Raw genomic sequence first — 15,668 nt, 5'->3', positions numbered from 1 at the left:
AGGAGAAGTGAATAGGGGGTGATGGAGGAGAGAGAGAGAGGGATATGGGGGGGCAGGTGAGGGAGGGGGGAGAGAGAGAGAGAGAGAGAGAGAGAGAGGTGGCATGCAGCCAACGGAGAGGACAGGGAAAAGTTGTGAGGTTTAGCCGGAGGGGTGGGCAGGGAGAGGAGTCAGCGTCACTGGTGCTCTGCTGAGGAGGGATGAAAGCAGCGGCTTTTCCTCCTGTCCATCTGTCTCTTCCTGTCTGTCTTTCTGTTTGTCTCCCCCATCTCTCCCCTGTTAATTGTCTCGCATCCTGGCTGGCGCTGCAATGTGGCTGGCTCTGCAGTGAAAGTGCTGGCTGGTGGATTCTCCTTGAGTGAACCCTGACTGTGCGCAGTGTTTGCCGCTCCGCTGCTGTCCCGTCCACACTGACTCAGCTGTGCAGGCAGCCTGCCGGCCTCTGAGTGAACACCGGCTGCAGGAGCAGGTACGCACGACAAGACGTGGCATGTTTTAATATTTTTCCTTCACTTTGATTACATTCAGGCAAAGTGATGTATATGTGGATTCATGCATGCAAATTCTATATCTGTACAAAAATGTAACTTTTTGCTGTGTTGTCTCTGCTTTTATAGTCATTTAATGTCCCATTTGAAGATTTCAGTTGATCAACTTTTTCCTCCTCTCTCTGCCCCTCTTCTACCTCCTCCTTCTTTGCCCTCTGTCTCACCTACAGTGTCTCACACAGGAGTGCTGTGGGGGCTGGCAAGCAGGCTCCCTACCCCTGGGACTTCTCTAGGTGCACGCCTTAAACGTGCCTCATTTGGGGTCCACACTTCCAGCTGCTTCCAGATTTAATCCAGTATACCCAGGAGGCCAGACTGTGCTAAAGGATATCTTCAAGTTCTCCAGAACCCGGCTGGATTCTACAGTTGTGTTTGTTTTGGAGCAGATCTGGCTGCCATGGAGGTCCGGTGGGTTGAACCCCTGAGGCTGGGCCCTCCGCACACGTCCGTCTGCCTGATGTTCTCTCTGCTGCTTGGTAATGTCAACCTTTCACTTTACATCACCTTCCTTTAATTGCCTATTGACTGTTACATCACAGATGATGTGCACGGTACCTTCTCATCTCCTTTTCTTTTAAACTTCTTTTTTTCCGGTCCTTATAAAAAGCATTTGTTGATATTGGTGGGCATTTGTGTTGATAAGCAGAGCAATTGATGCTGTAGCTTTTCCAAATCTGGCATTGACCTTCATCAGAATCTAACCTACGTAGGTGTTGGCTGCAGTTTTCTATAGGGCATGTGTCGGTACACTAAATTTTGAAGGAGGACTTTGCTGCTGGTGACAGGACCAGTTTGTTCGTGATGAGTAACCTTTTTTTTGGAGGTTGAGTTTCATCTCATGAGACAATGTGCTGCTGGTTCTGCTTGGAAACACAGAGAGAACGAGGGTTATGAAGGTTCAATTAAAATGTGGCTGCCATGAAGACTTCGGCCAGTAGTTGTTGCAGTCAGTCAGTTTAGTGTTATCTGCAATCTATATTGGTTGGATTATATGTCCACAAACTGAATGTCAGCAGAAAATTGACTCTGTGATTCAAAAAGCTGTGTCCATAGAGGAGGCCTTACCTTTCACAGCATTTTATGATTAACAAGACGTGTATCTGCAGTAATGGTGCAGCAGAGTCACTCGGATGAGTGTCCAGTAAAACATCAGTTTCATTTAAGTCAAGAACTCCAGTAAGAGTAACAGAACAGTGTCAAGAAATGGTATGAATCAAGTAAATTTACATACAAATCTGAGACTGACAATGGAGAAAACCTCTCACTACGTGGGTTACAGTGTTTTGGATATAGTTTCAAGTGTGAATATTGGATTTTGTTGCCTAAGACAACACCTAACCAAACATCTCCAAGAAATTGTTTCCACGGCCTCTTTAAAGAAGAAAGAAAGCAGCCCATTAAAATCCAGTTTCAGCAATAGCTGACACTTACACCATGTATGTTGTGTTCGCTTGCCTAGATGTTTCTATCCTGCATTTATCCTGTATTAGCTATTAGTTGACAACTAACAATTTGAGTTAAATACATCTGTCTGAATATGTAATGCTCTTTTCTAAAATTATTCCCACATTCATAACTTACTGTATATACTTAAATTCTATATTTCCTAACCTACTTATGGGTGTGGAGCACCACTGCAGCAATATTGCAGCAAACACGCACTAAAAATAAACACACCCTAAGACCCTGGTCTGTAAAATTATCTTAATATACGCTCTAAAACCACTTTATAACATTCCCAATCCAGTGAAGTTGATCACATTAACAACTTTCCAAACATTTAAAATATCCGTGTCCCATTTTCACACATGACCTGATTTGTCAGTGAAATCGTGTTGCCAAGTAAAGAATTTTATGTGATTTTCAGAACAAGAGTTGCTATTTTTATTCCTCACAGGTGCTGTCTTTATTTAGAGTGAACAACAAACATTTTGGCCATGTGCAATAAAAAATGCATGGTCGACCTAACCAGCAGATGCAGGTAGACCAGTAACAGAGAGAACAGTGCTGCAGCAGGTGCATCAAGGGATCATGACTATGTTGTGGATAAACCATATAATGCACTAAGAGGTGGTTAGAGGAGTGTGTTGTTCTACATTACACTTGTTAAGCAGAAGAGACAGTGATCTAATATATCCACATTTTAGCTTACAGAATGTTTATGTTGAATTTTGTTCCACTTTATGAGGCATCTGGCCATGTTTTTCAACACCTTAACCATTCAAACCAGTACATGGCTCCTCTAAAGCCTTTGACCTGATTGAATAGGATAGATTCTTGGCTCTAGCAAGTACCATTCATGTGTGATCAGCCATTGAATTTAATAGTAGCTGGTGGTTCACTGTAGAGCTAGACTGATACTATAGGCCAGTATGAGCTCATTGCAGATACATCTGTATTAGTGTAAATTTCATCCAAGAGCTACAGTACATAAATGCTATAGTAGGTTAGAGGTCATACAGAAACAGTGTCACCATTACATCCACCAGAAAGCAGTAAGAAGTTGATTTCTTTAGCTGCAAAATGTACTTTTCAGCATGTAGCTTATTCACAATTTTTCACAATCAAAGGGATCCATATTAACAACGCCTGTTTACGTTATGTGTTTATGTTTTAAAAAGGTATTATCAGATGACATAACATTATCCTGAACAGCAAGTTAAGTATCAGCCTTTTCAAATCCAGTATTGGTCAAGCTATGGTTTGGTTATGCGCCACATTTTTAGGATGTGGAGAGCAGACATTCATGCATTCATAAAAAAGCCTGATGTTCTAAAGATGACATATATAGGCTAGAACCCGGAGCATCACTGCTCTACTTTTATCTGAAGCACCAAAACTTTACATAGCAAAGCAAAACTTTAAACTAAGATCTTAACTTTTAGGAATCTTAACAAGAGACAATGTGCAATAGGCTATTGTTTTAAGGAAGATTAATATTTGAATGTTGTCAGAGACAAAACACAAGGAGATGATATAACTCTACTTGTTTTGTTCTTGGTCTCTTGTCAGTAGCTACAGTGATAGAGACAGGGTACCCTTCAAGGACATAAAGGGGGATACAAGATTGAAAGAATAAAAATGGAATACAACAAAAGATATGGAAAGTGGTTGTTTAAAAAAAAACTAGCAAGAGACGGGAGGGGTGATGCCGTTTTTGCAAGCTCACTGTGCTGCATCGAACCAGCTGAGGGGAAAGATTGAACAGAGTGAGTATTGCGAGATAGCAAGAGTGAGATGAGAATGAATCAATAACATACAGTGTGCCCTCCTTTGCTGTGTGAAGCCGTATCTGCTGCTCTTTGCAATGTTATTCGTATTTGCTGCAGTGGTGCTTTTCAGACGTTGACCTTGACCACTTTGGGAGCGAAGTGTAACACAGTGTGCACCAAACAGAGGGCAGAATCGTGGGAATGTTTGAAAAAAAATGCAGCTGCTCCTAAAACCAGTCATCTTGTTCAGGTGTCAGTGGTGTTTTCTGTCTATAACCTTTGCATATGTCTACTGGTTCTGCGCAGCAGGCACTAGATGTAAGCATTAAGCACAAGGAGATTTAATAATGTAAAAGAGAGAGAGGACCGACCTACGGCACAGTCTGTCCTTGACCTGCTGAAATGATATACTGCAGCTCTTTGCTATGTGACCTTGACACATGTCATATCACAAAACTGAGCAGCTACATGGGAAGTTGGAATAAGTCTAGACCTAAAAGGAATAGACAAACAATAAAAAAAATGATGTCCTATGCGCATCAGTTTTAATTGCTGGAAGATGTGAGATGTCATCACTGTGACTTCCTGATGCTGTGGTCCCTGGTGTATAGTTACAGTTCTTACAAGGGGCACATCAGCTTGCATCCTCTCTTATTTACAGTAAAGTCACAGCAAGGACTTTGTGGTGTAATGTTACTGAGGGTTTGACTAGTCAAGTGCCAATAACAGACACAACAGTTATTGCCTCTACCTGTATTTTTGCACTATTGTAGCTTGTATAGTGTGCATTTTTAATTGTGTATTTGTGTTACGTGTTTGTATGTGCCTTTGCTGTGTTTGAGCAAAGCCAAAGACAAATTTCCACTGACGTGGACAATAAGGTCTATCTATCTATTTATTGTGTATATATGCCATAATGTGTTCCTAAAATTGTGAACATGTGGTAGATAGGATGAATAGTCTGTGATGTATTCCTTTTATATCATCCTGTAACACACAGTGTTAGCAGTGGTGAAGAAAGTATTCAGATCCTCTACTGAAGAAAAAGTACCAATGCTAGCAAAGATCTTTCACTGAAAATTTTACCTCTATAAAGTATGTTAGTAAATGTATTTAGGTATTGAAACCAAAAGTACAACATTTAAATCGATTTAATAAATCAAGAGAATTAATAGGAAAAGCAGCAACTCCTCATATCTGAGACAGTGGAACCATGAAATGTTTTTGCATGATAAAGAAATGACTTGATCAACGCAGTTATAAATACGTTTTTTAATCAATCTGCACTTGTAGATTTTCATTTGCGTACAAAAATCTTAATTTTAATCTGCTACAGATACTGCTACATTCTCTCATTGTTCACGTGGAACTGGCTGAGCAGACTGGACTTGTTTTGCGATGTGACCACAAAACAATTCCAGCTAGTGCACGAAAGGCAGTGAGCTTTTAATTTGAAGTGCAGGTATTATGTTTGACATCATGAATGGCTTATATAGAATATTTTGAAAAGAAAGAGAGAGAAAAAAGAATCGATTGTCATTTGTAACAGCACAAATAATAAAGGTTAAGGTCACATGATTAACTTCATGTTAATGTATATTTATTTGTTGATAGAGTGGACAGAAGTAAGGCGTTAAATGTCAGTGAGATGATTTATATAGTTTGTTCATCTAGTAATCTGGATACTGAATGTAGAGGAAAAGTTCAGTATTTTGAGAATATGCTTGTTTGCTTTCTTACAGAGAGTTAGACTGCGCAGATCCCCTCATATCTGTCAGAATATGGCTGCAACCAGCAGCTGATTTGCTCAGTTTAGCATAAAGACTGGAACTAAGGGGAAACAGTTATGTCTTGCAAGTATAATGGATGCTATAATCACAAAGTAAAAAATCGCAAATAGGTATAGGGTACTTTTACATTTCCGTTGTCTTCTTCCCCTGCATCATTAAAAAGTACCATGTAGGTATTTATGAGTGCTGACAATTTATTAGCTTTTGTTTCACACTGTTGACAAAACTTTAGGAAATCACTGCTCATAGCCAAGGCATAGTCTGGTGCAAAGTGTCTTGTTACACTTTAGTAGTGTTGTTTTTTTTCCTTGAAATACAAATTATACAAAGAATATAGAATGTGTTAATGAATGAGCTTTAGAAGTGCTAAATTGAACATTTTTACCTCCAGATTAAACCAGGCATGCTTTTTCCAGTCTTAATGCTAATTTAAACTAACTGGTTTAAGATGTATATCAAACGGGCAAATATGAAATTGTTATCAGTCTTCTCATGTAGCTTTCAGCAAGAAAACAAATAACATATTTTTTAAAAAGCAGTGACCAGCTGCTTTAAAGCAGAACGCCTTTGAGTTGATTTTTAACCCTGCCCGTTCTCATTCCCAGGGCGTCAAATAGCAACCAAAGGCACCCTTTAGCATTTTTGTGAGATGCACTGGGCTTCAGCGAACTTCAATGTAAACCTGTCAGCAACAATACTTAAAGTCAACTGTTTTAATGTAAGGTTTTATAAGTTATTTACAGGCATCACATCAGCGAAATGACCTTAAAATGATCTTTTTTCTAAACCTAACCAAGTACATTCAACAAGTTCTCATCCCAACTCATGACATGGCGCTGCTCTGTCAGTGACTTTCCAGGTCATCGTTTAAGGTATCCTTCTGCGTCAGCTGTTTACGCTCCAGGATGACGTTACCGTGATGTCAAGAAATGCACATGGTAGGATGAGGCAGTACATCCTTATGTCTACATAGCATGAGCACATAGCAACCAACGTGGACCATCATGATGGTTATGTTTAGGCAAAAGAGGCACATGGTAAGGTGTAGGGAAATAAACCCTCACATCTAGATGGGAAGCAAATTTTAGAGTCCTGCATGAAAGTCTGTTGTTTGTGGGACACCTCCACCGCCCTTCCCACCCGCCTTATTTGTGCACTTACGCTCCTTATGTTACGACATCACCGTCAGCTTTAATACCTGACGCTGTCCTTCTATGTTTCATGCGAACACAACTGGTTCCATCCGGCCACGTTCTCAAGTGATGCCACTCATGTGTGTTGTATGTGGTTGCCTGGTGCCATCCGCCAACGTATAATAACATAAAGATGCTGAAGATCGCCTTTGGCGTCTGTATGAGATACAGAGGAATACGACAAAGTGTTGGTATGTGTCAACCTAGGAATAAGAACAGGTCGTCCGTACCTGGTGTAGTCTTATCTCGTGCTTTCTCTTCCTCTTCCTCCTCAGGTGTGTGGTCTGTTCAGGCTCTCGAGATGCTTGTAGGAAAGATTCCTTTCCTGGAGGCAGTGAACGGCAGCACAGTCATGTTGCCTTGCACATATTTTAGCTGTATCGGCATCGAAGACCTCTACTTCAGCTGGCAATACAACGACAACGGAACCATGCAGAAGGTATGAACCCCCGTTTGAGGGCAAAATTCTTTTTTTAGGTGACTTGTTCAGTGGTGGATGATTGACAGCTTGTTGGTCCTATCAGGTGTGTGATTCAGTGATAGCATCAGAGGACGCGGAGCCACATGTAAATATATATCGAGAGCGGGTGGAGTTTGTGGGGAAGAACCATGACAAAAACGTCTCCATCTTGCTGTGGAACATCACCTTCGAGGACGGAGGCCAGTACACATGTTTTGGACGGAACCGCAAGGAGAAGGGCAGGAACCACAGCGCCATCTTTAACCTCATCGTGGTGGACAAGTGTGAGTGGTCAAGGTCTATAGTGGTACTGTGTGCTGATATACATGAGGGAGGGGTTATCAGTTATTAAGTTTTATATGAAGTAAACATCACAACCTGTCAATTTTTCATCTGCCTGCGTAATCATATTTTCCTCATATTTCAGCAACAAAAAGGGGTGTAATTATGTGGAAAAAAACTGAATCTGACAACACATCCCAACACGTAGATTTATTAATAGTGGAAGCCCTGACATACTATATATTGGCCAATCACAAATGTGGGACATTGGAGCTTATACTGCCCATAATGTGCAGTATAGAGGACAATTTAAGTAGAACATGCATTCATTTGTATGTTGATGATAAGATAAATCAGGCCACATGGACAGTGCTACTGAAGGAATGTTTGGTCTGCTGAGGAAAAAATTAAAATATAAAATAAAATCCTGTAGGGGGTAAATAAATCCTGAGATGATAGTAAAATATGAAATATATATAATGGGGAATTAACTAATGACTGATTTAATGCTCATTTGTTTTGTGCATTCATTCATTTAGTTATTTTCTAATAAGTCAGATTTGGTCTCACACACACACACGCGCACGCACACACACACCAGAAGAGCTGATAATCCTTCTCTCCAACTAAACCACCATTCACTAGTTTTTAAGCATCAAACACTTATAAACAGACAGTTCTTGTTTGTCACTTTAATGAGGTTTTGGCACTGTTTTGACGAAACGCTAGATTTAAGAATTAACAAATAAATCAACCTCTTCTCCAAATGGGAACATCACATTTTCTTATTTTCTGCTTATATAAATTTTTGCTAGATAGGCAAATAACAAACAAACAAATAGGTAATTAAATAAAAAAACAGGGTATTAAGAATGTTCACCAAATATTATCTAATTATTGTTTGCTATAAGAAAGTGCCAGCAATAGTTTTAAAAGTCTAAAAGTAGCGGAAGGTCACATGAGATAAACTCCCCCCTCAATTTTTTGTAGATATTTTATGCCAATGTTTTATTTTCTGGAACCTCTCCTTTACAGTTTATATTCAGATTTTTTGTTTTTTTACATCATCTTTCCTGTCTGTAGTGAGGGTGGTGGACAACACGCTGAGCATCATCATAGCCTCGTGTGTGGGCGGAGCCATCGCAGCGTTAATGGGCTTCATGCTGCTCAAGAACTTCACTCTCTATGTTCTTTCAAAGCTTGAGGAGAAAAAGTGAGTTTTCACAACCACCTCGATATTTACCAGCAATGCAACCATTTCACACTGTTTCATCATCAGATTGAATCGTTGGTGCCCGGCAGCATGTCGGCATGTGGAGATACTTCACATGCTGATGTAGTTTTTAAAAGGAACAAACTTGAGATGTTTCTTTGAGCTGTCGTGTATGTACAGCTCTAACTTTGTCTTTTCCTTTTTCCCCACCGCAGTAAGGAGTGCCTTGTAACTTCATCAGGGATCGACAACACAGAAAATGGCCTCTCAGGATCCAAAGCTGATTCAAAGCCAACACCAAAAAAGAAATGAGAAAGTGCATGTATGTAAAACCATATCAGTACTCACATTTATGTACTTTCTTTGCATATATGATGCACACGTGTTTGCACACAAGCAGATTCATTATGTTCAACTTGGGATCCTAAAAACTGCCTGGCTGTGGCCTCCAAAGGGGAATCTATACTTGTGCACAGTATACATGTGCACGGAATAGTGACTGTGCAGATGATATGCAACTGAAGAATGTGCAAATCACATAATTATTTAAAATGTGCTCACAATTTAATAATTTTCTTTTTTAAGGGTAATTGCACCTACAAGTGATTCTTCAGCTTGACTTATTCATGATTAGTGTCTTAATCTTATAATATTTACATCCCAACTCCCATCTGGTCTCCCATATATCAACCTCCTTTGCCCACATTGTTCATCACATTAACAGAGAAAAAATGAAGGTTTTATCTTGATATGAAGTAACAGCATTGAAGGAAATACAACCTTAAAGGTGATATCACAACAGGAAGGAAGAAAGCATGACTCTCTCAAATAAAAAAGAAATAGTCTTGACCCGGTGAGGTTTGATTTAACTGGTTGATTCCACACAGTTTCAGCAGGCTCTATAGATATTACTTTAAAAAGCATCTTGGAGCCCTTTAAGAAAGAATTCGTTTAAAATGCAGAGTAGTGCAATGATCTTCCTATCTGCAACATCGGGGGAGGTAGAAGGGACATACATTTTTTTTTTGTAAACACTAGGAAAAAATCAAGAATAAGGGGAAGTTATCCAAGGTTGCTTTGTAATTGGGCACCTCTAGTCCTGGCAATGCAGTTAATCTCTTGATGTGTTGATCCATGAGTGATTATCACAGTCTGAACATGCTAGCCCGTGCATAGATGGGTATGGTGGAGTGAGCTGTATGTGAAAAGCGTTTAAGTAGAGAAAAATGGAAATGCAAAAAAAAAAATTTGCACATGCCGTATTCTGTTATTGTTTTTTTATTTTTATGCCTCTGCATTAGCAAGAGTTGTGGCTGGGAATATTATGTTGTTGGGGTTGTTCATCCCATTCTTTTGAATACAGTATCTCAGGAGCGGGAATTTCTCAAATTTGGCAAAAATGTGCGCTCGAGCTCGAAGATAAACTGATTTTTATAATGGTGATCAAAGGTCAAGGTAACTGTGACCTTGTGTCCGTCTTATTGTCATGAATGCAATATCTCATAAGGCCTTGAGATATTTTCTCAAATTGGGCACAAATGTCCACTTGAACTTGATCTGATTGGAATTTTGTGGTCAAAGGTCAAGGTCACTGTGACATCACAAAACATGTTTTTGGCCGTAACTCAGTAATTAATACAATGACTTTTACAAAATTTCATGTGTAATACGATCAAATAATAAAGAGATTGCATTATATACTGAAAAGGTCAAAGGTTAGTTTCAAATTGTGTGTGGGAGGGTGTGAAGCATCTATGTTTTCAAAAGCATCGGTGTGAACTGTAAGTGCAACTTGACTAGTTCTCAGAGGCACATAATTGCGACGCAGTCATTCGAGGTTATTATTGTTTGTTAATGTAGTTGTTTATTTGTGTTGATTTCTCTTTAGGAGGTGCGGCGGTTGACAGGGACAGCTTGTACTAATGTATAATAACGAATGTACCACGTCCAACACTTTAGACACTAGGCCCCTTATCTTGCCGGTGTGTGTTTACCATGCAGTGAGTGTAAGCTAAGTGAAAGCATGCTTGTTAATGAGCAGAGAGCTAATTGTCTCTGGTAGTTGCTTTCTTTTTTGAGCTCATTACATAAAAATGGTGTGCACATTTTATTCAGTTATGGGGATGTTTATGTATAGTTGTGTTTAAATTATGTAGGCTGTCCTAACAGTTGTATATCATTTTGCACAGTCATGCTCTTGTTTATGTAAGCACTTTGTAACCATGATATGTCAATACTTGTCTGTGGCCGCAGCCAGAGTACAAAATTTTAAAACTTAAAACTTTGACTGTTTTTAAAAAAAAACAAAAAACTTTTTTTGGTTTAAGTGCTTGAGATAGGGAGTAATGCGTTGTAGTTACAGCTGGGCTAAATCCTAACAGCAAATTCACAATAGTTCTTCAATAATATCAACTCAATTATCTAATTTTCTGGTGATCAATTTGTGGCTTTCTACCAAACCTAACTAGAGTATGTTGTCTAATTTATTCAAACAACTACAGTAAAAGAAAAGGGTGTTTTTATTAGTGCTAATAAAAAAATGCTACTCACAGAATATTTTAGGGTTTGGCCCAGCTCTTCATCCTGTACCTTCTCTTTGCTTGATATAAAACACAGGTGCCTGTTAGTGCTTCTCTGCTCCTCTGCCAGCGAGGACGACTACATACTGCGAAACAGTTTATAAAGCTCAGCAAACAGTAATAATACAACAAGCTTCTGAACTGACCTAATAGACAATCCCCTGAAACAACCCCATCCTCTAGAAGATGAATGACCCTCTGATGATGCTGCTTTTAAGACAAATAACCAATGCATTTAAAGCATGTGCTCCACAGGCCAGATTTTAGACACAAAGCTTGTAAACAAAGATGCATACTTTTCAGGAAAAAAAGGACATGTTCCAATGTACTAACACTGGTAGAGTCCGCTCCAAGATAACTGTAAATCCCATTTTGTGCCATTCTAATTGCATTGTGCTAACCCTTGCTAAGGCTAAGCACTATATGTGGCCCTGGGTATGTATGCCTGGATCAGACTCAACATATGTGCTTAGTATGTGCCTCCTTGTGCTCGTTTTTTTCCCCTAAACACCGACAAATATTCATTCAGTGTTTCACTTTTTGCAATAAATAATCTTCACCAGGTGTGTTGCAGTGAAAAAGATAAACACTGTTGCCCTGCCCATGCATAAACTAGATGATCCATAAATCTAAAGTCTAAATGATCACGGGATACAATAGGTGGCTGAGTAGGGGGGCTGTAGTTCAAGAATAAATGATGTTCAAGCAGGAAATAAGATGTTGTCAGTGCAGCTCACTGACGACCAAACTGGCATCATATCAGGAGATGAATGTATCTGCATCATCTTTTGCACATTCAAGACACTGAATGTCTGGCTTTAAAAAGAAATACCTCTGGATGGGATGTGTGGGTGAGCACTGGGTCAAGATATAAACATACCTCCCCAGTCGTAGCAGACGTGAGCTGAGCGTACTGTGCAGCAAAGTGTGTTCTGTTAATTATAACGTGCCTCCACATTGGAGTGACTCCAGTCTTCAGTCACTGGTTTGAAGCAATATTATGAAATGGGTGTGTCTGGCACTTTAGAGACGTGTATATTTTTGTGTATGTATGATGCTAATCTGAGTTGGTTTGTCACACTGATCATCCAAGTGAGATGAGAAGAAACCAAACAGCACACATAAGGAAATATTTGGGGTGCTATGATTCGTCAAGGTCCATGGAAATGACGTTACTAAATGTGATGTTAATTCCTGTTGAAACAGCATTAAAAGATGAGTCTTAAAGGGGAACTATGCCCATTTTCAAAATTCATGCATGTTATTCCTATGGTCTGAGACAGTCCAAAAACATTATTAAGCATGGACAACTCTCCCAGAATGCAAAAAAATGAAATTTGTGATGTCACAGGGTGTTAACTTTAGAGCTGCTCCATAGACAATGAATGGTGAAAAATATATTTGAGATGACCCCGAGAGCACACGGGAATGTTTTGAGTATGAGCCTGTGTCCACATGGCTGTAGCATGTTTTCAGTGTGAAGACAGGGTATGCGGTCGCATGCAGCTGCTTCGAGAAAAAGTGCCACACTCAGCGTCGTTTTTCAGAGCACTCTGGTTTTTATGTGCAGCCGCTCCCAGCGGTTCTAGCTGAAGATCTCTTGAGTTTTCTTATAGGCGCTGTCACTGCCACTCCTTAGTTACTGTCTATCTCTAGCTGTATGATGTATCAGTGAGAAAGTATCACAACTGAGACAGAAAAGCCCATGTGTGGGAACAGATACACCAGACACTGAATGTTTTTCAAGCGAGTGTTGTACATTTCCATACATGCTGAAAACTTGTTCTTAACTGTGTAGTCAACCCGCTGTTGTTGTTTTTTTAAAAATATCTTTTTTTGGAAGAGCAATGCAAGGCATATAAATCACAGAACACCCAAGCGTTCTTCCATTTTTTTCTCTCCTTATCCTCCAACCCCCCCAAGAGAGACCATAACAGAAATAAAGGCAATATTGGAAATCACACTAATGACAACAATCATGATAAAACTTATGGGTTGCATGTGGCACCAAAATTACCAATACTCTTCACACAAAAATAAGTCCATAATGTATAAATATTCTGATGAAAATTACTAAAAACAAAATCAAACAAATGGGAAAAATGAAAAAACAATTACAAAAAACAAAACAAAACAAGAAGGCAGGGAGGTCAAAGAATCAGTACAAAAAATCAGTACAATCAAGGAGAGGTTTCCATAATTGCGAAAGAATGAGAGGAAGATGACACAATGACATCACAAGTTTGAGACTTACTTTTTTGGTATCTGGCTTTGAGAGAGAGTAGCTCATGTTAACAAATATTGATTAAGCTTTCCTAGGCCATGGAAATTGGAATTCTTAATTTAGGTTGTGTTCCCCTTTAAAGGAATAAATTGACATCTTGGGAAATTAACTCACTCATGAACTTTTCTTTCTTGCTGAGAGTCAGTTGAGAAGATTGATACAACTCTCATTGTCCAGTTATGAAGCTATAGCCATGTGCTGATTAGCTTAGCATAAAGACTGTAAACGCAACCCCAGCTCTGTTCAAAGAAAACAAAATCCTCTGAACAGCTGTAAATCTGGCTACTTAACCTGTAACATCTTTTTTTGTTTGTTTGTTTAATCCGAACAAAAACGTGTAAAATGATTAATGGTCTATGTGGTCTATGTACAGGACTGTTTCTTCATAGGGAGCAGTTACCTCCTGGAGTCTTTGCTGACTGCCTGGCAACGTCACTGTGACGACAACAATATATGAATTCATCAGACAAGATATATTGTTTTAATGAGTGACCTTAACAGGTGTTGTTACAGAAATGTTGTAGTTCTTGGACAGATGAACCATATTCACTTGCTTCTAGCCTTTTTGCTAAGCTAAGCTAACCGTCTCCTGACTCAGCTCACAGCTATTTAATGGTTTGGTATGTAAATCTGTGGAAAAATAGTTGATTGTTGAGTCTAATTCCAAGGTCATCAAATACTGAAGATTTTGGGTTAGTAGTCAGACCAACCCACCAACCCAGAGCCACTTTTTTGACAACCTGGGAATGAGACGCCTACTGTAGAATTACTTACTACATCTTTAACAGGCAAAAATGAGAGGTTTCAGAGTTCTCATCTAACCCTCGACATGACTACATGTCTACTAGACTTGGATGGAAAAGTGATTTGTTCGATTACTGTTTGAGTGGATGAGTAATTTGAGAAAAACACAGTTTTTGGGTAATGTTGACACTGTGTCAGTTAGGGCCTTATGATGACTAGCAACTCTATGCAAATCACAACAGAAGTGAGAGTTTGTCACACCGCACCTTTGAGTTACTGTGACAGTTCTGTGAGCAATACAACGGGAGGAGATGTCCTGGATCAGGGAGTTGTGATGACGATGGGATGCAGGTGAATGGGGAACATCCAGAGAGGAGCGTGGAGTGGACTTGAGCCCCGTACAGATCAGACCCTGCAGAGCATAACAGACTCACCAAGTCATGCTCCAACGCTGCCCTCTGCACACAAATATAGCCGACTGTACAGCTTTAACGCTCTGGTTCGCCCTCAAATGATGTCTCCATTTTCACCCTCTCATCCGTGCATATCAGCTCTTAATGTCTTTAATATAGAAACATGAAATCTAATAAAGTTATGAATAAAAGCCATCCTGTCATGCTGTTTGTGAGTACAAGAGTAGATCGTTGACCGCACTGCCTCCTGTTGGGCTGAGGGAGGAACAACAATGAAAACAGAGGACCACACAGGTTTACTTTTATAGCAGGACAAATGCCTCTTGTATTTCCTTCACCTGTCCACTTTAAGGCCAGCCAGTGTCTTCAGAGCTTGACCCATACCAGAGACTAAATGTCAGGATGAGGACTGACCGAATGGATCTCTAAAACATGAAGCATTATTATAACTTCTTAAATAAAACACCACAAAGTGTGGTAACCAGTCCATACTTGTCTAAGATATCAGCAGTTTCTAAACATTTATATGCATTTGCAGTTAGGCTTACTTTTAAGTTAAAATGTGTCTTTCTCTGTGGTAGAAAATGAATGTGAGGCACACAACATGAGAAAGGTGTCAATAACACGAGTATCACAGTTAATGCATTACAGCTGATGGCCCTGCAGTTAAAAAACGAGAACATTCTCAGGGACAGCTCCAGCCAGGGACATACCACCATATATAGGGACTGTCCCTGAAAAACAAAACAGTTTGGTCCAGCTGCGCCATGTGGGGTAGAAAAGTTGGGGCGATTCTAAGGGCCCATGATCTACAGGGGCCCTAAAAATATAAAGGAATATTAACTTTTTTTTTTTCAACAGAAAATGATTAAGCTGTCACCATTAACAAAAGATTTTACTTAGAACGTGCTAACTCATACTCACGGTGACTGTTTTCATTCTTGTTTTTG

General features: G+C 39.6%; 1 protein-coding gene across 1 annotated transcript; it reads left to right on the top strand.

Annotated features, from left to right (window-relative positions):
• The first annotated feature begins 123 nt into the window (after positions 1 to 123).
• scn4bb (sodium channel, voltage-gated, type IV, beta b) lies at positions 124 to 14,913 on the top strand. Its single transcript, XM_042499920.2, has 6 exons — positions 124 to 469; positions 719 to 1,024; positions 7,019 to 7,182; positions 7,268 to 7,487; positions 8,569 to 8,698; positions 8,914 to 14,913. The coding sequence occupies exons 2-6, from the start codon at positions 946 to 948 to the stop codon at positions 9,008 to 9,010; spliced, it is 690 nt and encodes a 229-aa protein (XP_042355854.1). The 5' UTR covers positions 124 to 469; positions 719 to 945; the 3' UTR covers positions 9,011 to 14,913.
• The last annotated feature ends 755 nt before the right edge of the window (positions 14,914 to 15,668 follow it).

This window comes from Plectropomus leopardus, chromosome 15 (assembly GCF_026936395.1).
Source record: "Plectropomus leopardus strain MGB_pleo_1.0 chromosome 15, ASM2693639v1, whole genome shotgun sequence".
Classification (NCBI taxonomy): domain Eukaryota; kingdom Metazoa; phylum Chordata; class Actinopteri; order Perciformes; family Serranidae; genus Plectropomus; species Plectropomus leopardus.
The sequence above is the reverse complement of the archived record's forward strand: the minus strand, read 5'-3'. Positions and strand labels throughout refer to the sequence as shown.

Excerpts from the sequence above, each read along its gene's own strand:
- scn4bb (XM_042499920.2), top strand. The coding sequence starts at position 946 with ATGGAGGTCCGGTGGGTTGAACCCCTGAGGCTGGGCCCTCCGCACACG. Across the intron at positions 1,025-7,018 it reads GATGTTCTCTCTGCTGCTTG|GTGTGTGGTCTGTTCAGGCT; the intron begins GTAATGTCAACC and ends CTTCCTCCTCAG. Across the intron at positions 7,488-8,568 it reads CCTCATCGTGGTGGACAAGT|TGAGGGTGGTGGACAACACG; the intron begins GTGAGTGGTCAA and ends TCCTGTCTGTAG.